The 25,234-nt window shown below is 52.5% G+C and overlaps 1 protein-coding gene across 1 annotated transcript; it reads left to right on the plus strand.

Moving 5' to 3' along the window:
* Positions 1-2,762: 2,762 nt before the first annotated feature.
* Positions 2,763-10,694, plus strand: CA7 (carbonic anhydrase 7). The gene is made up of 7 exons (XM_060084583.1): positions 2,763-2,802; positions 5,293-5,490; positions 8,300-8,418; positions 9,136-9,231; positions 9,333-9,395; positions 9,914-10,069; positions 10,572-10,694. Exons 1-7 carry the CDS (start codon positions 2,763-2,765, stop codon positions 10,692-10,694), a joined length of 795 nt encoding a protein of 264 aa, XP_059940566.1.
* Positions 10,695-25,234: the final 14,540 nt, after the last annotated feature.

Below are 25,234 nucleotides of genomic sequence, written 5' to 3' on the forward strand. Positions count from 1 at the left end.
GTCAAGTTTGCAAAGAATGAGGTGTGGCTTTGCAATCTGCTCCTGCCCTCCTTCCCCAGCCCTTCCTCATGGCTCACATATCCCTACCCTCCGTCTCCACCAGAAACAGCAAAATCCAGGAGGCCACTGATGCCAGTGAGACCAAAGAGTAAACTCCAGAGCAGTGAAATCAATTCAGCTTTAAAGACGGCACGTAATTGAGACAGGAGGTGCCTGAACAGGGGCACAGTCTTTCCCAAGTTGACCTGAGTGGGCTGCAGGGAAACTGGAGCTTCACCTGAGACAGGCAGACTCCATCGGCTCCTCTTACCTACCTGAGTTTCCAGTTCTCCAGCACCCAGAGAAAATTGCCAAAGACAGGATATAGGAAGGAAAAAATTGGATCAACTTTTATTTGGTTGTTAAAGAGGCAATACTTTCATTCTTTCAAAAGGAGTAGGCAGTAAAGAGTGTCCCTCCCACCCCCATTCCGCACCCTCCCCCACCCTTCAGGGCTCCCAGTCTCTACCCTGGAGGCAAACACTCTCCCTAGCTTCTCTTAAGTCATTGTGAAGAGAGTCTTGCATATATACACAAATGACAATCAAATTTAAAATCCACTTCCTCCCCTCTCCTGATGATTTTAGACATGCTGAATAAGGGACTCAGCAGCCCTGGGTTTTCATTCTTGCTCGGTTCCTCACTGTACAGCCTAACTCAACTTCTCTGAGCCTTGCTTTCCTCATCTGTAAAGTGGGGTTGCTGTGCGGATGAAACTGGATTCAAAGCTAAGTAATTCCAACTTTTCTAGCACTATAAATAAACATGGAAGTGTCTTCTGGGTCACAGTGAGGGGGAAGTAGGTCAATGAAGTAGACACATTTGGGCCCATCCCCAGGCCCTGAAAGTGTTGCAACTCCCCCAGGAGAAGAGTGGCTGGCTCTTCTGGGAGATGAACAGAGGCTGCAGTCCTCACTCTGAAGCTAGTCTTTGTCTTCTTGGTCTAAAGATGACATTTCTGGTTTGGAGACCTGGGACCTTGACAAGGTTGCATTCCCTGTCACATGCCAGACTTGGGGGCCACCCCCTACATGTTTATTATGATGCCCCGCCCCCCTGCCCTAGGGTCAGATTTCTATTAAGGGCCCCTTCCAGCTCTTGGGTCAGGGAGGAGCATCTAGGCAGTGTTGGGAAGTCACTGACTGACCTTGGCCCAGCCAACCAGTTGTCCCTTGATCTCCACAACTCTACTTGGGGACCTGAGGGGTTCAGGGCCTGGGAGAGGGAAACCAAGACAGCCACACAGATATAGGGGAGCCTGGCAGACAAGATGGCAGACTCCTTCACAAGGTCAGCCAACAGCAGGGCCTGAAATAGTCTCCTCTGGTAGAGGTCAGACCAGCAGACATTCCACAAATGGCCCTTCAACTCTGGTCGGGTACAAGCCCCTGGGTGGGATCAGTTGTCTGTCCTTCTATCCACTCATCTGTTTGTCTTCCCAAAACTGCCTGCTGTGGCCTAGCCAGAGACAAGCCCTATCCTTGGCATAAGGCCACATCCTCAGATGAGTCGGATTGGGCCAGCTGGAGCCAGTGGGTGGAAGACAGAGGACATCCCAGGTGGAGGGCACAGCAAGGACCAGGCCTTGTGGGTGGGAAAATGTTGGGCCAAGGCAGATACTGAGATTGAGTGCAGGGTGGAGGCCCTGAGCTCCCAGCAGGCATGTCAAAGGTCATGGAGAAGCAAGGAAAGGAGGGACAAACAGTGGGCTCTAGAGGAATAGGCAAAGAGACCCGGACAGAGGAGGAAGCCAGGAAGAGGAGAGGGTGGAGGCAAGGCCTCAGACTTAGTTCCATGGGAAAGCCAGCTGGTGTCTGTGGGTCTGTCTGTCTTAATGCCCAGTGGTTAAAGCCCAAACTCCCCACTCCCACTTTGAGGCTCTGGTTCTGCCTGAGGCCTCCTCCTAGCCCAGGGCTCCCAGATCCCCACAACCACAGGACCCCTTTGCCCCCAGCACCAAGGGGAAGTAGTAAAGAGCACAAGAGCCTAGGAGTGAGACAAACTAAGAGTAAATCCCTCACTCTCTGGCTAGATGACCTCGGGCAAGTCACTTCACCTCTCTGGACCTCAGTCTCCTGTTCTGGCTAATGGAAGGACCACCCATTGCTGTAGGGAAGCTGAGAGGGTTAGATGACAGGAAGGACCCAAAGCTCGGCCCAGAACCTGCCAGTATCTGGCAAACAGGGGAAGCTCCAGTTCTGGACACCTGATGGTCAGTGCAATATGCAGTTTAAAAGGGTCCCAGTCCAAGAGGACTCAGGGCCCAGAGCCCAGGTCTCCGGTGGCGGGATTTACTGCCCAGTGACAAGCCTGGGGAATAGATGGGATGTGGAGAAACAGAGGCCGCCCTCAGCATTGGCCGTTTCTCCAGCCCCAGAGCCTGTACACGTGCTGGAGGGAAGGAGGGAGAGTGCTCCGGCCAGGGCCAGGGTGGGGATGGGGCTGGGGTTTAGGTCCCTTGACCGCCCCCCACCCACCCCCCGCATCTCGCATCTCAACTCAACTGGCTCAACTGGCCTGAGGGCGGGTGGGCGAGGGCGGGGCAGGGCCGGCCCCTCTCGCCCTGCTGGGGGGGTGGGGGGCGGGTCGCCTGGGAACTGCTCCTCCCGCCTGCCGCCGCTTTAAGAGGCTGCTCCGCGGCAGCGAGCGGGGCCGGAGCCGCAGTCCGAGCGAGCAGAACTGAGCCGAGCCGGCAGGTGCACGGCTGCGGGGACGGCAACAGCATGACCGGCCACCACGGCTGGGGCTACGGCCACAACGACGGTAGGCGCAGACCCCGGCCGGCCCCCAACCGCTGGGACTCGCTCCTGACCCTCGCGCCCAGCCGGGGTGGGCGACCCTCAAGCCCCCTATCCTCTAGGCGGGACCGGGATCCCTCTCCCATCCGTCCCCCAGAACCCGGCCCACCCGCCCGGCCCGACCCCTGGCTCCCCCCGCACCTGGCGCAAAGTCCGCTCAGCCCCTGACGGCCCCGCTCGCTCTGACCCGGGCCGGGACACTCACTCATCGCCGGAGTGCGCAGCGGGTGAAGGTAGCCCAGGGCAGCGGGGGGCGGTCCCGGCGGAGCGCTGTGCGCGGTGTCTGTGCGGGGAGCGCGCACGCATGTGTGCCGGGACCTCCGGCGAGCTGGGCTCCCCGTGGGCAAGGGCGCGGTGTCCTGCGCAGAGTTTCCCCGTCGAAGCGTCCGAGCTTTCGAGTCGGCAGGTATGTGAAGAAAGGGAGCATCTCGGGGCTCACGGATGTGTCTGGGTGTCTGCCTCGGGCAGGGTGTTTGAGCACGTCCAGGTGTGAGGCATGGTAGCCCGTGGCCCACACCAGCCTCCTGGTCTGACCGGGAGAATAGCTCCTCGGTCCTGCCTCAGTTCCTTAAGATGCAGAGGAAGGGAGAAGAGGCAGACGGTGAGAGCCAGAAGGCTTGAGTGTGGGACTGGGGCAAGTCAGTTCCTTTTGGGCTATTTCTTACCAAACTGGGGTCGCGGTGTGGGATAGGGTTTCTTGCTTTTCCCGAGATGAACAATGAGGAGCCAAGATCCAGGCTGCCAGGACGAAACCTAGGCAAGGCAGGTGGGAGTGGGGAGAAGCGGAAGTGCTGGTGGGAGGAACACCCCCGTCCCACTCATCTGAGGAGAGACAGGCACTCTGTGAGGGTGGGCGGGGGTCCTAGCCTACAAAGTCTGGGGGTTTGGAGGTTACAATGGGCCAGAAGGAGTTAGGGAGGTGCTGTGGTGTCTCTGCCCCCTCTGGGACCCCAAGCACACAGGAGAGAGGAGGGGAGAACCCCAAATCTGGACATGCAAAAGCTAGAAAGAGACTTTCAGAAAAAGGCAACAGAGACCAGCAGAGATGTAGAGAGAGTCAGAGAAGGGGCAGGTTGACACGACCCAATAGAAGATCCTCTTGCCCCCCAGCACCTGCTCCCAGCCAGCTTCAGGGTGCTTCCCCCTGACTCCAGCCTTCTTGCTGGTCCTGCCCACCAGCACTGTGTCCAGTATCCCAACAGGCCTGCCCCATAGCTGGCCACCCTGAAGCTGCTGCCCCTCGCCCAGTCCGGGGCCATCCAGTCTAGTTGCGATGAGGGAGGGAAAGACAGAGGATGGAGGTGCCGGCATGCAGCATGCTCACAGGACTTCAAAAATAACCCAGTGGGTCTGGGCCATGATTCTGAGTCATCCACTGGGGACACAGCTTTGTCGGCACCTGCTGCTGTTTTCTCAGGAAAACTTAAGAAGCCAAAAACGGGGAGAAGCACCAGCCGGCAATAGCTCTAAAAATAGGCTGCATCTCAGGATGTTCCCCAGGGAGATGCCGAGCCTCTCGGCTGCAGATGGAGTCTCTGGGAGGCAGGTGGTGGGTGCTCGTGGGTGTGCATGCAGGTGTGTGTGCGTGTGTGTGCATGTGTGTATGTGTGTGCACGAGCATGTGTTTTGCTGTAGTCTCTTAGTGCAGGCCTGGGTTTGCAACAGGGGATAGCTGTGTGTGAGGGTGCATATGTGTGTGTCAGAGGTAGTTGGCAGGGCTGTGTATTTGTACACACGTGTTACTGGTCCTGATGGCTCTGGGTGCGGTGAGCTCAGGTCACTGTGCATATATGTGTGCGCACGTGAAAATCTCCCTGGACCTGCACATGGCTGGGGAAGGCAGCTGGGGGCAATGCATGCACACACTGTGTATTTATACCAGTGCCCAAGTGTGTGTGCGCACATGCGCGAGTGGCCCTCAGTTCCTTCATCTGTGAAATGGGGATCATGCTCGTTTCTACTTCACGAGGCTGGCATGAGGAGCAAATTCATGTCACAGAGCCAAAGCGAGGTTGATGCGAACTTTTGTTATCATTTTCACAAACACCAACTCGAACTTGGCCAAAGTGCAGGAAGAGGCCAGATACCTGGTAGGGTCAGGTCAGAGAGTTTGGGAGCCCGGGGACCTCTCTAAGCAATACTGCCTGTTGGGGAGGACCCACTACCCCAAACTGCCCCTGAGCCTGTAGCTTTTTTGTGCTCCCTTCCATGCATTACCTCTCTGGGCCTCCTATCAGCTCTGGGTGGAGAGTTTTAGTGAGGCCATTTCGCAGACAAGGAAATGGAGGCTGAGAGGGGAAGTGGCAGAGCTGGGATTGGAGCTCCAGACTTCATGGCTCCAAAGCAGGGGCTAATCTCTGAAAGGACAGCATGGAGACCATCCCCTACAGGTGCCCTCAGTCTGCAGCCCAGAGATTCAGGCTGGCCTGAGTCCTTGCCCTCTCCCCATCTGCAGGCCCCTCACACTGGCACAAGCTGTATCCCATTGCCCAGGGAGACCGCCAGTCCCCAATAAATATCGTATCCAGCCAGGCTGTGTACTCGCCCAGCCTGAAGCCACTGGAGCTTTCCTATGAGTCCTGCACGTCCCTCAGCATCGCCAACAATGGCCACTCTGTCCAAGTGGACTTCAATGACAGTGATGACCGAACTGGTAAGTGGCCCTGCCAGACCCTGGTACCCTTCCCCCTGGGATCCTAACCTGTTTCAGGCAGGCTCAGGAGGGGCAGCATGCTGTGGTAGGGAAGAAAGGCTCCACTTCTCACCAGCTGTGAAGCCTTAGGCTGGACCTCAGTCTCCTGATGCATACGATGGGAGCATTAAGACCCTATTTTCCTCCCTAGGATCATAGGAGAAATGAAAAACTGAAGTGATGTTTGTAGTTTTGGCATATAGCAGATGCTCAAGAAATGCTAATTCTCTTTCTTATCTTTCAGTTAGTGCTTTAGATCAGGTTTGTTTTCACTCCCTGCCCCATCACTGAGCTGCTGTGTGGCCTAAGGCCAAACCCTCCTCTCTGTGTGATCTGGCCAAGCCCAGCAGAGAGAGAACAGAGCTAAAATGTTCTGTGTGCCAGACCCCTTGCTAAGGTCACAGGCAGTTCTTTTATTCTTCTCAAGACCCTACCTCTAAGATGGGCAAGTAGAGACTCACTGAGCTGGGGAGGGCCAGAACCAGCCTGGTCCCACTCCAAAGGTCTTTTCTCCAACCCACCTACAGCCTCAAGATCCCAACCGTCCTGGACCAAAGAGAGGCCAGTGGGAACTTGTAGCAGCTCCTTCCAAGGTCTCTTTGCCCTGGGATTAGAGTTCGGGTTCCTTCATGATAAATTCTTGGACAGAAGCCTCGGGAGTGCTCCTTAGTAAAGGGATTTTTGTTCTTATGACCAGGCCTGTGAGGGATGAAGTGGGGTAAGGAGGGAACCTGCTAAAGTTTCTTATGTAAGGAAGTGACTGGTACTTTGCCCCTCTGTCGCCTCCCCCAACCCCCCATACGCACAATGAAAGCACTCAGGGAAACTTAAGTTTCAAATAGAAAATCAAAGGGCAGAGAAGAGGAGGAAAGCCAGATAGGAATGATCTTAGTTGCTTAACTCTGAGTTCCCTGGTAGGCTAGGGAAAAGGGGAAAGAAGATCAGTTATAGTTCTTGTTGCAGAAGGTAGGAAATCCAACAGGTCCTCAGATGAGAGACACAGCATTCTTGGTACTGAATTCTAAGAAAAGCCTCCCACCCAGAACTTTGGGGAGGGACATGGAACTCTTGATGACCTTAGATCACAGTTTATGAAGGAGCAGTTTTCAAATGGTTGGATCTTCTAAATAGCCTTCAGAGGGCACTGAGGGCTCAATTCAGACATCAATAGCTCAGTGAAGGCCACTCTTGGCAGGGGAAGGCCCAAGGAAACATTCCTCTGGACCACTGATCCAGGGGCTCACTTTCTGGCCTGGTTTGGGTTCCCTCCCCTAACAGAATGCCCAGGCCTGAGGGGTAGGGGACCAGTGGGAAGAAAGTAGGCTTGGGAGTGAGACAGTTAGGTCTCTGCCACTCCCCAGCTGTGTGACCTTGGGCAGGATACCTACCTTTCTGAGCCTCAGTCCCACGTCTGGCCAAGAGGGTAACAGGTAACAATGTGTCCCCCTCTAGGTCACTGTGGGGATTAATGTCTGCAGACTGCTGAACACATAGGAAGTACACAGTGAATGGCAGTGTGTTCTATGGTCAGGATGGAGAGAGGAGGCTAAGGGAGCAAAGCTCAAGGTTTAGGGAGGCAGTTCACTCCCTAAGAGACTGCACTGTGGAGTCCCAGGTGGGTCATGCTCAGAAGAGTGGGCCCTCCCAGCCCATATCAGGGAGCTCAGCCTGCAGGTCTAGCTACTCCTGCCTCCCCAGGATGGAGCAGCCTGACTGGGCCCTGGCCCACAGCCATCACCCCCAGGCTCAGTCAACCACCCAGCATTGCCATGGACAGGCCCTGCTTCTCAGATGAGGCAGGACAGCAAGAAGGGGCCTCTGGGCTGTCCCATGGTCCTCCTCCTTGAAGGGCCCACAGGGGGCAAGGCCCTGCGCTGGTCACCAGTCCTGGAGGGGCCTAGTGGAACGCTGAGCCCAGGGCGTCACCTGATCCAGGAGCTCACATTCTGGCCTGGCTGGGGCTCCCTCCACAGCCAGATCTCTTTCAGCTGGAAATTCAATCAGTCCCAGGAGGCCTTGTGAGTGGCCCCAACTCACCAGGTATCAGAGTGGGAAATTCACAAAACCAGCATAAGTGGGGCCTGCCAAAGAGGGCATGAAGGAGGGACATTGGAGGTACCTGGGCCTGACCATCAGAGTGGGGACCCTTAGGAGCTGGCCTCTAGACATCAGGTCCTGGGGAGCCTCCAGGTTCTGGGGAGGCAGCACGGCCTGGTGATTAGGGCCTTGGGCTCTGAACTTATATGAAGTAGATGCAGGCTTATATCCTAGCTCAGTGCCTTGCTGTGTGACCTTGGGCAAATGCCTTGCCCTCTCTGTGCCTCAGTTCCTCCTTTATAAAATAGAAATAATAATAGGTTTTGTCTTTCATGAGCTACTATGAAGACTAAAGAAAAGAATCTTTCCGACCCAGCCCTGGGTCAGGGCTGCAGACATGGGAGGTCTATTGTTAGTGATAATCGGGGCCTGAGAGGCAAAGTCCCAGCTTCCACTCGAAACTGGGCAAGAGTGGGGAGGATCCAGATGGAGAGATATACCCACTCAGTGTACCAGACTCCTCTGTCACCTACAGGGCTCCAGGATTTCTGCCCTGGCCCAGCTAAGGGCATAGGGAACTGGGCAGGGACTGATCCAAATCCACTTAGAGCAAGGAATGTTGCAAATGAAGTTTATCCCTCTCCTGAGCACTGCCCTGATATTGGCACTGCTGCCTGCGGGCGGTGCGGGCTCTCTCACAGCAATTGCTACACGCAACCCCTTCTCCCCGCAGTGGTGACTGGGGGCCCCCTGGATGGGCCCTACCGGCTCAAGCAGCTCCATTTCCACTGGGGCAAGAAGCACAGTGAGGGCTCAGAGCACACGGTGGATGGCAAGTCATTCCCCAGCGAAGTAAGACCCTCCTCTACCTGAATCCCTTTACCACTTGGGGAAGGAGTTGGGGACTGGGGAGTCAGGGTCTTGACAGGTGCCTGGTGTGGGGCACTGGAGAGAGTGAAGTCACTCGGGGACCTTTGGGAGAGACGCCCGTCACCTGAAGTTCAGGTCTTCCACCTGAACTCTGCCTACTGTCGTCCCCATCTGTGTGTCCAGAAGGAATTTTATGACAGACAAATCCAGTCCCACTACAGCCTTACTAACAACCCTTCAAGGAGTAAGCCTGGCATTCAAGGCCCTGCATGAACTGGCCTTGCCTGGCCTCATTTCCCTTGACCTCTTCCCATACTGACCTGCATGTGATGAATCCCCTGCCCACACCTGGCTCTTTCATATCTCCAGGCTGCTGTTCTCTCTGCCTGGAATACCTTGCCCCAAGAGTTCCATCCGATAACCCCCTTCTTATTCTTTGGGCTCAGCTGCAGGCTTCACTTCCTCAGGGAGGTGTCACACTGGATAGTCATCTGTTTCACTGTTCACGGAGGGCAGGGCCTGATCTCTTTGGTCCCTTGGGGCTCAGGAAAGGGTCAGGCCCAGAACAATGCTATCTGTGGCCCGCCCCTCCTGCAGAGGGGCCAGGAGTCCCGTGGGAGTGAGGGAAGCCTGGCTCTCAGCTCCCATGGCCCCTGGGAGGCACTAAGCACTGGCCTGGCCTGTCCGTTGCCCCTGTAGCTGCACCTGGTTCATTGGAATGCCAAGAAGTACAGCACCTTTGGGGAGGCGGCCTCAGCACCCGATGGCCTGGCTGTGGTTGGTGTCTTCCTGGAGGTGAGGGGGTTACCTGGGCCCAGAAGGCCGTGGGAGGCCTGGTACCACCCCTAGTTCCAGAACACAGTGAGATCTGGGCTCACACTACTTCTCCCTGACAGACGGGGGACGAGCACCCCAGCATGAACCGTCTGACAGATGCACTCTACATGGTTCGGTTTAAGGTGAGACCAGGGGTCCATGCTCTTGATCCACAGCAGCCTGGTGGGGAGGAAGGAAGAGGCTAGATCATGGAGTGGGCCCAGCCACTCCTCCATCCTGGCAGCAAACCCTGGCAGAGGTGAAGGTCAGCACCTGTGGTGCCCTGCGACTGACTCCTCGTCATCAGGGTCCATGGCCCCACTGAATGCCCAGCGTGAAGTCTGGTTGGGCATAGGATTGATAAGATGCCTGTCACATTAATGGTACTCTGACCAGCAGCGCCATTAAGTTCTGTTGAAGGCAAGGGAGAGCATGGTGCCCAAAGAGCTTTAGGAACCACAGCTTTGACATACAAGGGAATGGGTGGAGAGGGCCGGCCAGGCTGGAAAATAGCCCCTGGGATCACAGACATTTGGCCACAATTTGCATCAATGGGCCAAGGAGAAGCCTAAATCCTGTTGACAGAAATGGGTGGGGAGGGTGTTGGTCTCATCCTGTTGGGAGGTCTTTGCTGACTCCTGGGTTCCCCACCCTGCCCCAGGGCACCAAGGCCCAGTTCAGCTGCTTCAACCCCAAGTACCTCCTGCCTGCCAGCCAGCACTACTGGACCTACCCTGGCTCCCTGACAACACCCCCACTGAGCGAGAGCGTCACCTGGATTGTGCTCCGGGAGCCCATCAGCATCTCTGAGAGGCAGGTGAGCCCTCCCAGAGTACCAGATGGAAGGATGCGATAGTCAGGCACACCCGGGCAGTGTGACTCTCCCAACCAGCAGCCCACAGCCTGTGGTCCCACCATCAAGGCTCCCGTCTTTCGCTAATAAATGTTTAGATTCTTGGGTGGGAGTCAGCTTGGTTGTTAGTTATTAGGACCCGGACACAGACTAGAAGGGGAGATCCCTGGATCCTGGGACCACCCCTAGTGTGCTAGAATCTGAATGCTGCATTTGCTGATGATTCTTAGCTAGATGGGAACTGGAACTAGGTGGAGCAGGGTCCAGGTTCAGAGGCTCTTTAGTGAGTAAGTAACTGAGGTTGGGTTCCCAAAGAGGAAATGAGTGGGGAGAAGTAGGGACAAGCCCTAGGGGCGAGAGGAGAGAGGGGCAGAACTGGCTGGGCAGGGTATGCCAGATGTTGTGTCTGGGATCAGAGAGGACCACAGCGCCCCCATTCTGCCCTGAGTATCTCTTCTGCCTTAAGATGGAGAAATTCCGGAGCCTGCTTTTCACCTCAGAGGACGATGAGAGGATCCACATGGTGAACAACTTCCGGCCGCCGCAGCCACTGAAGGGCCGTGTGGTCAAGGCCTCCTTCAGGGCCTGAGCTGCCTACCTGCCCAGCCGGCCACTGAAGCACCATCTTCCCAAGGGCTTCCATGTCAGCAGACACCAAACCATCCAAGGCTCCCTGCCTAGGGCTGCTGTGGACCCCACTTCAGCTGACTTGCTCCTTGGCCACGCTGGAGGCTTCTCGATGGGACCCTCAAGTCAGGGGACACCTTTCAGTTGCCCTGGGGACAGGAAGGACAGGAGCTGAGCATGGTCCGAGCCTAAGGCTGCCTCTGCTCTCCAACACCCAAAGGCCCCTGGGAACCTCCTCTTGTCTTCCCCACTGGCAATGGCAGCAGCCCCACCCTGAGCTCACACTGTGATGGATGAGACCAAACTCTGCAGGGCAGGCAGCTGGCATTGCCAGAAAGACTCAAGCAATAATTAGAAGTGGGCAGAGCTGCCCTCTCGGTGTTACCTCTTCTGCAGGCCTCCGCCATGCACGCACCTCACTGCCAGGCCATTAAAATCAGGACCCAGCCTGCTGGAGGTGACATGGCCTTCTCCCTCCAGCCACCTGCTTCCATAGGCAGGCACTGGCTGCAGCTTATGTAGTATCTCCCTTCATCCCCACCCAGCCACCAAAGCCACCTACATGACCATCCATCCATGCACTGATTAATAAATTCACTCATTCATGCAACAAATACCCGTTGAGTGCCTGTGTTCTGTCAAGTGCTGTTCCAGGCATCGGGGAGGCCACGGTGATGAGTCAAGCACAGGATGTTGAGAGGGCCGTGGGCACCGAAGAGGTGAGGGTGATACAGATGGAGGGGCAGGGGCCATGGGGGCAGAGAAAAGGGAGAGCCTACTTCCCCCACCCTGCGCTCACACTGTGATGTCCTCATCTGGTGAAGAAATTAAATTCCAACCAGTATTCCAAGGCAGAGAGAAGGGAACAGCATGTTTGAGCTCAGGGAAGAGCAGGTGTGCTAGCTCCCCGGTGAGAGCCCAGGGTGTTTGTGGAACAGAGAAGAACGAGGGCTGGAGCCCTGGGGGAGGGCCTGGGACTCTCTCCCAAGGCTAATGGGAGTCAGGAAGGATCTGGAGCAGAGGAGGGGCAGGGGCAGACGTGCAAAGGCTGGGAGATCCCTGTGGAGTGGGGGTGGGCAGGCAGGACTGGCAGCAGGAGAAGGTGGTGGCCAGCGGCCAGGAGAAAGAATACAGGGTGGTGGAGGCCGGAGCAGGGGGCTGGAGGAGAGAGACTTAGGACGTGGAGCCCAAAGATAGCATTTGGCTCTCTGTGAGGGTAGAGGGGAGTGCAGGGTGGGTCCCTGGGCGGAGAGAGAGGACAGGAAAGCCTGGGCAGCAGCAGACCAGGATGGACACACAGCGTTTGTGGGGCCCTGAGAGGAGATCTAGGAAGCGCTGGGTGTTGGGGTCTGAGCCGAGGAGAGAGGTGGAGGGTAGAGGGGGCTGCTTTGGAGCATCTTCACTCAGGGTGGTGGGTGAGGCCGAGGGGAGGGAGGGGGAGGGTGCTCCGTGAGAGAAGGGACCCAGGATCTAGCACAGAACCAGCGCACGACCCTGAGGAGAATCTGCTGAGAGGGAAAGCCACAGAGTGGTGTCTGAGATACCTAGGTGAGAGAGTTTGGAAAGGGGCATTGGGGGCTGCTGAGGAGTCTGAGGCAGGGCTGGGGCTGGGGTGAGGCAAGTGATCTCCTAGGGTGCAAAATTTAAGGAGGCACACACCCTCAGGCCCCGACCCTGCATTTGCATGACGCTGAGGGTGCGTGTCTCCTTAAATGTGCACCGTAAGTGCCTCGCTGGACTCACCCTAGTCCCAGCCCAAGTCCAGAAGGTTTAGAGACCCAGCCATCCCTGTGCCCCATGAGCCAGGACAGGGCAGACGGTGGACAGTGAGGGGGCTGAGGAGTGAGGGGAAGTAAACCCGGGACAGCAAATGCATACGTGTGGTTGTGAAGGGGAAGAAAGCGACAGCTGAGGGGGCACAGGGTCGAGGCTTTGGGAAAGATGGGCCGGTGGTGTGTCTGAACATCCCTGGAAAGGAGGCCAAGCTGCAGGCACCAGCAGGGCTGGGGGCACATCGGTCTACTCACTTTGGCCACAGCTCCTGTCATTGTCACTATACCAGAAGGGCACTCCAGGGTCATGGGATACTTCTGGGTTTTGGGTGAGGCCACGAGGAGAGGATAGAATTAGGCCTTAGACTTCTAGCTTCTGAGACCAGGGAGGCAGGTAAGGGAGAGGCTTGCTCTGTTGACTCCCCCCTTCCATTCTCATGCTCAGGGCAAACCTGTCCCTAAAGTGCCGTTGGGGCACAGGAGGGGCAGGGCCCCTCAGCACGTGCTGCTCCAGCACAGGGCCAGACACAGTTTCAGCCCGGCTGGCACCCCTGGCCCAATCTGGGGGCCATTTGCTCTCTCCATGTTTCAGGAGATGGTGAAAAGGATAGTGTCTGGAAGACAGTGTTTGCTCAGCCTGGGGGCAGGTGGCCGCAGGGAAGTAACGCTAGTAACGCTGCCCCTGAAGGCAGGTAAAGGGCCTGGGGCAGGTGTTTGACTCTCTCCCTATGATCTAAGAGCTGTTATCACCCCCATGTTACAGATGAGGAAGATGAGGCTGGGGGAGGTTAAATAGGCAAGTGGCCAAGCAAAATTTGAAGCTGGATCTGTCTGCTAACTCTCCTGCTCTACGCCAGAGCACTGAGCTTAGTGGTGACCAAATAGGCCTAATACGACTGGCCCTTCCAGGGATCTTAGCACCCCACTGCCACCTCCCGGGGATGGTGGCACCACAGTCCCGGCGCTGCAGAGGACTTGAGAAATGGGAGCTGATTTTAAGATAATTATCCCAAGGCTGCCAAGATTCCTCATTCCTTACACCCTTCCACTTAATTCATTTATTATTTTTTTTTTAATTTTATTTATTTATTATCTTTGACTGCGTTGGGTCTTCGTTGCTACGCATGGGCTTTCTCTAGTTGCAGCGAGTGGGGGCCACTCTTCGCTGCAGTGCGTGGGCCTCTCGTTGCGGTGGCTTCTCTTGCTGTGGAGCACGGGCCCCAGGTATGTGGGCTTCATTAGTTGCGGCACATGGGCTCAGTAGTTGTGGCTCACGGGCTCTAGAGCGCAGGCTCAGTAGTTGTGGCTCACGGGCTTAGTTGCTTCGCGGCATGTGGGATCTTCCAGGGCCAGGGCTCGAACCCGTGTCCCCCGCATTGGCAGGCGGATTCTTAACCACTGCGCCACCCGGGAAGCCCTGGGGGCTAAATTTTTTAAATCCAGTGAGTATTTCACACTCACTGCACATCTCAACTCAAATTAGCCACATTTCAAGTGCCCAAGAACACATGTGGCCAGTGGCTACCATATTGGATAGCATAGCCCAAAACAGATGTCACTCTCTGCAAGGCCATCTGCTAGCAAGGGGTCCAAGCAGGCCCTCTGGCCGGGCCCAGAGCCAGACAACGCGATGGCAGGAATGAGTCAGATCTGCTCCAAGCCTCTGTCCTCGACAAGGGCATTCTCAGAACATTTGATACCAACTTGGCTCCCTCTGTCAGGGCCTCCCTCCTCCAGGAAACCTCCCGAACTCCCCACCTTCCTCCAGCCTGGCTGGCCCTGTCCCAGGCCACCCTGCAGGACCTTTGCTGTTCCACTGGGAAAAAGGCCAAGACCCTCAGGAAGGAACTGATCACAAGAGACTCTCAAGAGTGGGGGGGAGGTGGTAGTGTCCCTGAGAAGGATCCTGGCTTGGTTGAGGAGACTTGATTAATCTGGGAGGTCTTCCTGGAAGAGGGACCCCGAGCAAAGTCGTTGGCATCCCAGCGGAGGCACAAAAGCCTCAGCAGCAGTGAACACTTACCAGACAGAGAGGAGGGAGGCCTGGCTCTTGCTCAGCATGTATTGACAAAGAGGAGATGTGTGGCTGGGGACACTGGGGTCCCCAGGCTCTGGAGGCCTCAAATGCCAGGCAGGAGTTTGCCCTTACATCCAGGGGCCATGAGGAGCCACTGGAGGGCTACAGCAGGGGCTAAAAGCCTCCCAGATTGGAGGAAGAAAACTCTCCCTGAGGCTCAGAAAGCGCTGGGCATCTTGGCCTGAATTCACCTTCTAACTCGGGGCTCAAGTGCAAATGTTGTCAGGTGCAGTTCATAAGCTCCTCCTGCTGCCCCTCCCTGGCCCCGCTGAATGGACTCACGCCCGTGCCCTGGCAGTTCCTGGTTTGGCAGTCTGTGAGTCTAATCTAAATCCCTCCAGCTGCAACCCAAATGCTGTCTTCGGGGGCATGTGAGGGTGAGCCGGTGGCTCTTTATTCCCACTGAGCTGCCCTCCTGGGAGAGGCATTGCAGGGCAGGCATGGGGACACAGGCGTCCCGGGCTCAGCTGGGCCCCCATGTGTCTCTCGGGTCTTCAAAAGGGGGCTCTTTCTCCTGCTCCTCCTCTCTCAGCTCCTGCTCTGAGTGACAAGTTGTTGGATGCTCTGGGCACAGGTGTCTCACTGCCCTGTCTCTCCGGTTGCCCAGCCTCTGGGGGAACTGGGGGGTGGTGAATCCTTGCTGCTGCTGCTTCTCCTGAGTGTTCAGGAGTAGAATTGGGGGGTATACCTTTTTCAGCCAGAGGATCCATGTCAGGGATCAATAAATTGCTCAAGGGGCTTCCCTGGTGGCGCAGTGGTTGAGAGTCCGCCTGCCGATGCAGGGGACACGGGTTCGTGCCCCGGTCCGGGAAGATCCCACATGCCATGGAGCGGCTGGGCCTGTGAGCCATGGCCGCTGAGCCTGCGCGTCCGGAGCCTGTGCTCTGCAACGGGAGAGGCCACAACAGTGAGAGGCCTACATAGTGCAAAAAAAAAAAAAAAAAAAAAAATTGCTCGGGGAATCCCAGAGCATCCAGGCCTAGAGGATTCCTGGTCTGACCCCACTCTACAGATAGAACAACTGAGGCCCAGATGCAGAACAGAGTCTGCTGAAATAAGTTGGTGGGAGAGGTAGGATTTATGACCTCTGGTCCTGTGCTCTTCACCCATCACGAGAGCCTAATGTAGCAGAAAGACCCCTGCACCGAATTACTCCCTGCTTGCCTATCTTGGAGCCTGAAATCCTGCTTTTTGAGCTTCAGTGCTCACAGTTGAGAATGGTTCTCTGATGAAAGGCAAGTGGCCCTGGAAGGGGCACACAGAAACACCTTTTGGGGGAATGACTTTATCACCTCCTTTTCAGTCTGCTCTGTGATCTCTTCTCTTGGCCTTGGTTTCCCCATCTGTAAAATGTGTTAATGGGAGGCCCAAGGGGCCTAAGGTAGGACTTGAGGGAGGAGAGAAAGCAGATTTCCCAGAGGGAGAGTCAGGCTGTGACCGAGTGGGGGGCAGACAGCTCTGGATCTCAGGATGCAGGTGATCCCATGTGCCCCCTAAACTGAAAGGGGACATAGTGCTGGGACCAAACTGCAGGGACAGATGACCAGAAGAGCCTCCCATGACCCCCAGGACCTTGCCCATCAATGTGATGGGAGAATACCTGGGATGAATTTCCTCTCAGCCCAATGTAATGGGAGCTCAGAGCTAGATTCGACTGATTTACGGAAAATAAAGGCATTCAATGTGTTTACCCAAGTCCATGAACTATGACCCCTGCAATACGAGGTCTGTACTTTAGGAGAAGTCAGTGTTTGGAAATGGTCTCTCATAGGAGAGAAGAGCTCAAATGGTATAATTTCAGGCAGGGGCAGGTGGGCTGAAAAGATATTTTGGGGGCAGCCAAGCCTTCAAAGCCTTGGCCCCAGCACTAAATCCAGAAGCCTGTGGTTTCTGGGGGCAGCAGAGGGGACTGGGGGGCCCCTTACCTCGTGCAGCTCAGATCGGCCAGGTACAGAGTTGCTCACACGCGTCCTTTGACCCTGGGCTGGGGGTGGAAGGCTGAGCACCAACCTGGCTGCTTTAGCTGGTGCCAGTGGCAGTTCCAGCAACTCTGGGAGCTGGGGTCAGGGCACAGCAGCCAGTTCTACAGTCTTTGGGGCACGTGCCTTGATCCCAGTGCCCCCTTAGGTCAGAGGTCATGCTGAGGAAAGAAAGTCAGGTGTCAGGCAGCTGGCAAGAGCTACCAACCCCAGCCAACTTCACTAAGCCTTGCTGTAACTTAAGACGCTTAGAGATGGGCCCTCAGCGCCCACACAAGACCTTGCCACCATGTCAGGAAATGCCAGGCCTTACGTCCTTCTTTTTCTGTCCCTTTTCACACTGACACCCAGGAGAACTGGGGTTGTGGCCGTGGGAACAGAAAAAGGAAGAGCCAACGTTTAGGGTTCCACCATCAGACCTGGAGCTCCTAAATCCCAACGTTCTACTACAGCATATTTTAAGATTTATGGAAAAGTTGAAAAAATACAATGAATAGCCATAGACTGGCCACCCAGGCTCCCCATTTTATCACTTTTGCTCTCTCCCACTCTCTTTCTTCCTATATACATTTTTTTTAACTCTTTGAAAATAAGTTGCAGCCATGATACCGTTTCACCTCTAAATACTTCAGTGGTTTTTCCTAAAAACAAAGACATTCTCTTACATAACCACAGTACAAGAATCAAAATCAGGAAATTAACATTGTTACATTGCTATTATCTAATCAATGCACCTTATTCAGATTTTGCTCACTGTCCCCATAACGTCTTTGTAAAACCCCAAAATTCCCAGACCATGCATTGCATTCAGTTGTCCAGTCCCTTAAGTCTCCTTTTCTCTGGACAGTTCCTCAGTGTGTCTTTGTCTTTCACAACCTTGATATGGTTGGAGAGCACAGGCCAGTGATGTAGTAGGATGTCCCTCAGTTGGGTTTGTCAGGTGTTTTCTCTTGAAGAGACTCGGGTTATGTACTTTTTGTGGGAATATCACAAAACAATCCCATGTTGTCTTCAGCACATGATATTGATTTGTCCCATTACTGGTGATGTTAACTTTGTTTTTTGTTGTTATTTTTAAATGGAAGCATAACATATATACAGAAAAATACATACAGCCAATGAATTTTCACAGTCTGAACCCACAGGTGCAACCAGCACCCAGATCAGCAAAAGCATGTTTCCAGCACTCCATACCCCCCAAGTCCTCATTACGTTCCTGCCTCCCCAAAGTAACCACTGTCATGACTTTTTTTTTTTTTTTTTTTTTTTTTTGCTGTACGCGGGCCTCTCACTGTTGTGGCCTCTCCCGTTGCAGAGCACAGGCTCCGGACGCGCAGGCTCAGCGGCCATGGCTCACGGGCCCAGCCGCTCCGTGGCATGTGGGATCTTCCCAGACCGGGGCACGAACCTGTGTCCCCTGCATCGGCAGGCGGACTCTCAACCACTGTGCCACCAGGGAAGCCCTGTCCTGACTTTTAATAGCATAAATTACATTTGTCTGGTTTCGAACTTCAACTAAATGAAAGTATTTATTTCAGAAACATCCTTGGTTTCTGGATTTTTTGCTCATAGTATGTTTGTGAGATTCTCAGAGCCTCCTTTTTATAATAATAAACGCCATACCTCCCATTATGAGCCTACAATGAAAATTGAAGAAAATATAACTTATCTCTACACATAATTTCAAAAAATCAGTGTAACACTTTAGTTGTAATATAAAGGACAGTCATTTATAATGCATAATAAGATATATTTATATATACAAATAATATAATTTTCAATAAAGTGATATGTGTGGCAGTATGTAAATGCTGGGGCACAAGGATGTAATGAAGTCTTCCTGTGTTTGCGCCCATACTCAGAAGCCCCATAACATGGCAGCTACGAATGCATTCCAGACAGAGGAGCATGAGTATTGTTGCCATCATGGTGAGACTTTCCTATTTGGTGAACAACTCCTGGTAAAATACCAAATGACACAAAATATGATAATTTGCTATGTATTAAACCTGTGCAGGCATTACTTTGTACTTCCAAATAAAATGGAACAAGGTTGTAGGCTCCAATGGAGATAAACAGATTCTTCACCTGTCTGAACATCCAGGTGAGATGTTTGAAGGTGGGGCAGGACTCAGACAATCCTTTGTTGTGTGAATCTATCCTGTAGGACTCCTAGCACCCTGACCACCCCAAATGCCAGGGTCTCCTCAGCCATGTGATAACTGACCTCAGATTCTCCAAATGCTTTCTGAGGTGGTACCACAAGTCTAGGGGACAAATGGGGAGGTCATCTGGGGGTCAGAGAACCACAGAGGGGGCACCTGGGGGGGCATAGGGTAGAAGGTTGGGCGTGACCTGAAGGAGGAGGGGGCATGGATGAGAGCACTGATGGGGTTTCTAAGGTGGGGCCTCCCCATGGCCAGCTCCTGGGTAGCAGGCTGGTCTCTGGGCATGCAGGATCGGGGACCCTATGTGGACCTTGCTACCCATCCAACTCCTCCCTCAGAGGATGCCACCAGGACCTACTTTCCTGGGCCCTGCATGGACATCTGCTCAACTGCTCTGGATCTCTCAGGACGTGCACCCCCCAACAGACATGGGGGCCCCATCATCTGTAGCTCCTCTGGGGACCTCTCTGGGCTGAAAAGCCAGTTAAGCCAAACACCAAAAGGATTATAGGACCCTCACCTGTGTAATCAGATATAAAAACAATATAATATGATACTAAACTGACAGGTAACTATAAAGAAGTTAAACATAGTTCTGATTTCTCCCATTATGCTTTTATTTTAATAAAATATTAAGTAAAAAATTATTTTAAAGCACCTTCCTTTGGTGACCCTGAGAACACGCTCCGTGAGCCTGCGGTGTGACCAACCAGTGAGCACAATCCAAGGACTGACTCATTTAATTAAACCCAATACCTTTTGAGGTGGGCACCATTCTTATTCCCATTTGGCAGATGAGATATTGAGGATAAGACTGATTAAGACACTTGCTCTGGGTCACAGAGCGGGAGTTGCTGGGATCAGCATTGGCCAACATTCAGAGCCAAGCCTGAGCCACCACTCTCTAAGCCCCTTAAAAGGCATTCAGGGCTTCCCTGGTGGCGCAGTGGTTGAGAGTCCGCCTACCGATGCAGGGGACACGGGTTCGTGCCCCGGTCCGGGAAGATCCCACATGCCGCGGAGCGGCTGGGCCCGTGAGCCATGGCCGCTGAGCCTGCGCGTCCGGAGCCTGTGCTCCGCAATGGGAAAGGCCACAACAGTGAGAGGCCCGCGTACCGCAAAAAAAAAAAAAAAAAAAAAAAAGGCATTCAGCACTGTGGAGGGATGTACACACACACACACACACACACACACACACACACACACACTCAGGTGCTTCCCGCAGTGTGTTTACGCCTTACGCCCCCTGGTGGCCATGTGTAGCTTGGTCTTTGGTCCATCCCAGCCAGTGATCACTAGCAGGGGTCCAGCCCCGCTGTGCTGGGAAACAACCTTGCCCAGCAGGTTACTGCTTGTCAAAATATTTAAAATATGTTTTGCTGTTGTTTGTGCTCCTGCTTCACTAGCATCCTAAGCCCTTGCTTCCTCTGCTGCCCAGGGGCTCCAGCACTGGGTGGAGTAGGCAGCTGGTCAGTGCCACCGAGACCACTGGGCTACTGGGGAGAGGGCATGCATGAAAGTCTGAGACAGTGGTCCCACTGTTCCTCAAAGGTATGGAGGATAGAGGAGGGCATTCCAGGCAGGGGAACAACAGGGACAAAGGCCTGGAGGTAGTTACATGGAACTGAAGGTGAGCATGGAAAAAAGCTGAATTAAATTTGACCCAGTCTCCAGCAGAGTCTGGGGGCGGGGGTGCCCTGATTACAGTGACAGGTCCTAGTTCTTTAGACAGAAATATTTCTGGAGCCAAGAAAAGGAGGACAGCTCTGCTTCAACACCCCACATATTGTCCCCTGCCCCCATTCTGTAGTCACAACACACCTGGGCGGGGGTCACCCCGACAACATACATGGGAATGGCTGCCCCCATTCAGCAGATGGAGAAACAGAGGCTCTAAATTCACCCGAGGCCCCTTGCCCAAGTCATGTATCTAGTCAATGGCAGAGCTGGGGTTCTCGTGTCTGCCCAACCCTAGGCCCAGCCTCTGAAACCACATTACACGGGGTGCGCTGTCAGAGGCAAAAGAGGCCCTTGTCTTCTGGGAAGGCAGGTATAAAAAGTACTGAGGGGCTTGGCACGTCATAAATGAGTCCCAAGGCCACAGTGCCACACTGGTCCTCAGCAGGGAAGAAAAAATACCCAGTCCATGGCACTATTGGTAAGTAAGTAATGTAAGTTGGTGTAGCCACTATGGAAGACAGTATGGAGGTTCCTCAGAAAACTAAAAATAGAATTACCATATGATCCAGCAATCCCACTCCTGGGCATGTATCCAGACAAAACTCTAATTCAAAAAGATACAATATGACCCAGCAATCCCACTACTGGGCATATACCCAGAGAAAACCGTAATTCAAAAAGACACATGCACCTGAATGTTCACTGCAGCACTATTTACAATAGCCAGGTCATGGAAGCAACCTAAATGCCCATCAACAGACAAATGGATAAAGAAGATGTGGTACATATGTACAATGGAATATTACTCAGCCATAAAAAGGAACAAAATTGAGTCATTTGTAGAGACGTGGATGGACCTAGACTGTCATACAGAGTGAAGTAAGTCAGAAAGAGAAAAACAAATATTGTATATTAATGCATATATGTGGAACCTAGAAAAATGATACAGATGAACTGGTTTGCAGGGCAGAAATAGAGACACAGTTGTAGAAAACAAATGTATGGACACCAAGGGGGGAAAGTGGCAGGGAGGTGGGGGTGGTGGTGGGATGAATTGGGTGATTGGGATTGACATGTATACACTAATTTGTATGAAATGGATGACTAATACAAACCTGCTGTATAAAAAAATAAATGAAATTAAATTTAAAAATTAAAAAAAAAGATACATGCACCCTATTCACAATAGCCAAGACATGGAAACAACCTAAATGTCCATCAATAAGTGAATGGATAAAGAAGATGTGGTACAGATATACAGTGGAATACTACTCAACCATAAAAAAGAACAAAATAATGCCATTTGCAGCAACATGGATGCAACTAGAGATTATCATACTAAGCGAAGTAAGTCAGAAAGAGAAAGACAAATACCATATGATATCACTTATACATGGAATCTAAAATATGACACAAATGAACCTATCTACAAAAGAGAAACAGACTCATGGACATAGAGAACAGACCTGTGGTTGCCAAGGGGGAGAGGGTTGGAGGAGGGATGGAGTGGGAGGTTGAGGTTAGCAGATGTAAGCTATTACATATAGAATGAAAAACAACAAGGTCCTACTGTATAGTACAGAGAACTAAATATATTCAATACCCTATGATAAACCATAATAGAAAGTAATATTAAAAAAGAATGGATATATATGTATAACTGAATCACTTTGCTTTACAGCAGAAATTAACACAACATGGTAAATCAACTATTCTTCAATTTTTAAAAAATCCTATAGGAAAAAAAAAAAAAAAAAACCCAGTCCACAGACTCCCAGCCTTCTATAAGAAGTGGGGTGTTCAGATAGAGGCTTCAATTGTCGCTATTGCCTGATTAAAGTATATTTGATTTGTCACGAGTGCGGTTGAAATGCACCAGCCCTGCATTGCCCACTGGAGGACCAGGTTCAGAAAAGACACATACATTGTTAGCATCCATGAAGATGAAGTTCCTATTAAGTTATAGTCTTTACCTAAAGATGGCTAAACAAAAACACAGCACGGTGAGAGGGTACCCTGTACAATGTACGGGGGCTCTCTCTCTGGCTTTGGAGAAGCCTAAACTGGTCCCTCAGGCTATCAAATATAGATAAGAAGCTTCTAGGAATGTGGCTTGGCTGAGAGTCCAGAGGGCAAGGCCCAGACTCTTCTTAGCCACAAGCTTAAAGGAGAACATAGGGAAGTCAGTGCAGGTCTTCGGACTCTATTTTGCTCTTCCAAGAATGGATATATGGGCATCTCACAAAGTATATGGGTTCTGCCAGATGTGACTCGATTTTATAGCAAAGAGGAGGTTTGTGGTGAACTGTTTTGAATTGCTGCTATGAAGTTGGATGAATTACTTTCACTGCACAATTTTTCAGCATCTTGACCAAGCCATTGTTCATTGTGAATCTCTTCCAGTGCAGCGTAGTATGGATGTGGTCCTCTTCTCTCAGAGTATTTTCTGGGATTATGTTCCATGGAGCACACTTAAGGAAAGCATGGGTGAGATTCTCCTTCAAGTTCTTCCCAGCCCTGGCCAAAGGCTTGGAGATGAGACAGGCAGCCCTGGCCATAAAATTCAAGCCCTTCCCTTGGCTGGCAAGGCCAGGACCTCTGTCCCTGCTATTTTCTCTCCATCAAATGCTTTCTCCCAGATACTGCCAGGCTCACTCCCTAACTTCCTTCAGATGTCTGTCCAAAGCTTATCTTATCAGATAAAACTTCCTGATTCCCCATCTAAAACATCAGGCTCCTCCAGGACCCTGTCCTATCCCCAGCTGCCTCTCTTGCCCCTGAACAGCCCCTACCCAGCCTGTGCTGTGCCTTCTTCCTTCCCACTCCCACGTGTAATTAGGTAGGATAGACATTATTGGGGTTTTTCTGATTATTAAATACATGCTGCCTGTTAAAAACATTTTTTTAAAAAGGAAATAAAGAAATAAATGGACTGGCAAAGAATGTGAAAGTTCCTGCAGAGATCATCATTGTTAACTACTGGCATGTGTCCTACTAAACTTTTCTTTACCCACAAAGGCACGTGCAAAGAGAAAGCGGGGGTGGGGAGAGATGCAGAAATAATTGCTGTTATTATCAAATGCCTTCTCTTCTTTGTTGTCATCTGGTTTTCCCACCTGAATTCTGTCCTGGTCAATAGCTCCTTCCTGGACTTTCCAACCTGACTCTTGGCTTCCTGTTGGGTGTTGGGGGCGTGCTCAGGCCAAGGTGCTGACATTCCACCTCTGACCCTGCCTGAAAGGGGCACCCTGGGAGCTCAGGGCGTGGCCTCCACAGGAGGGGCGAGAGAGCATTCAAAGTTGCCCGGATGACTATTGTTTCACAGGGTAGCAAAGGATGGAGCTGCAAGGGAAAGAAAAGGAAGTGTGCTTCTGGGGGGCTCCAGGTTGTCTCCCAACTTCCTCTTGCTTCCTCTTCCCCACACTAGGCCCCTATTGCTGTTCTCCTACTCTTCTCCAGATTTACTTTCAAGAAGGGATACGTCATTGGCAACCTAGAGTACAGATGACAACTCCAAGGGCCACACAACTGCCCTCTCCAAGTAGTTCTACAGAGACTCCAAGAGAGGAAATGACTGGCCCAGGATCACATAGCAAGTAGGTGGCAGAGATGGGCCTCAGGCTTGGGACTCCAGGGTGATGGAAAATTCTGAGCTTGCCAGTTAATATGGCCTGAGTGAGCATGGGTGTGGGATGGTGGCGGCAAAGGGAATGATAAGTTGAGTGTCACAGAAGAAGCTGCCCCTGGCCTAGGTCATCACAGCCCTGGTTGCAGCTGTTCCGTCAGGCAGCTGAAAAAGATTGACTTGTGTTTGAAGAAGCCTTAAAGAGACAGAAACACAGGTCGTATTTCCCCTCAAAGGCTCTGCCCATCTTCTACTGAAGGGCAATCTTAGGTTGGCTCTAGAAGCTAGGAGCTTAACATAACCATTCTGAGGCCTCCTGATAACCTGGCAAGTCTGTCAGTGCTGTTGCTTCAGAACAGGTTTAAGAGGGCTGAGGCAGGACTTGTATTTTTCAAAAATTCCCAAGCCTTTGTCACGAGCATCCTCAAGACTTGCTAAATATGTCCCTGAGTTTGCTGCTCTGCAGGGATTGGTAACCATTCCCTCTAAAGGAAAGGGAGGTGGGGTGTGTGTGTGTGTGTATGTGTGTACGTGCCTGTGTGTGATCAGTTTGGGAGAGGACAGTGCCAGGGAAAGCCACCTGCTTGCTTAAAAGGTGGTGAAGTTAAATCACTTGATTTAGGATGGCACTGGTCTCTGGGACAATTGTCTCAGAGCACAGATGTGCTCAGATCAGCAAGAAGGCTTTTCTGGGCTTATTCAGCTGCATTGGGCAGCAATGATGCCACAGAAACATTGCAAGGGCAAGCTCATGTTGGCAAAGAAGACATCTGAGGTTTTTTATAAACTCTCCCAGATATCTGGCCAGATATGGTTTTGACAGTTAGACAAAAACCTTCTGCCACCATCTGAATTCCTCCTGACACAAGATCATCCTCAAATCCAGCTTTCCTAACATTCCATCGATGGTCTTATCTGCATTGCTAAGGAATCAGGGGACTTGGCCAGAATCATCTAAGAGATCTATCTCCCTACCCCTGCCACTCCTCCGTTTTTAAAATACAGTTTTGCTTTTTTTTTTTTCTGATTATACAAGATATTATACAGATGGGGTAATGTGTATTTATTGTAGAAAATTTGTAAGGTTTGCCTTTGACTGCCTCTGTAGGATAAATTAGAAGAAGTAGAATTAGTGGGTCAAAAATCTGTCCATTGGGCAGCCTCAAATTACACTCCCACCTGCCAAGATAGCAATGCCCAC

Source organism: Mesoplodon densirostris, chromosome 19 (assembly GCF_025265405.1).
Source record: "Mesoplodon densirostris isolate mMesDen1 chromosome 19, mMesDen1 primary haplotype, whole genome shotgun sequence".
Classification (NCBI taxonomy): Eukaryota; Metazoa; Chordata; class Mammalia; order Artiodactyla; family Ziphiidae; genus Mesoplodon; species Mesoplodon densirostris.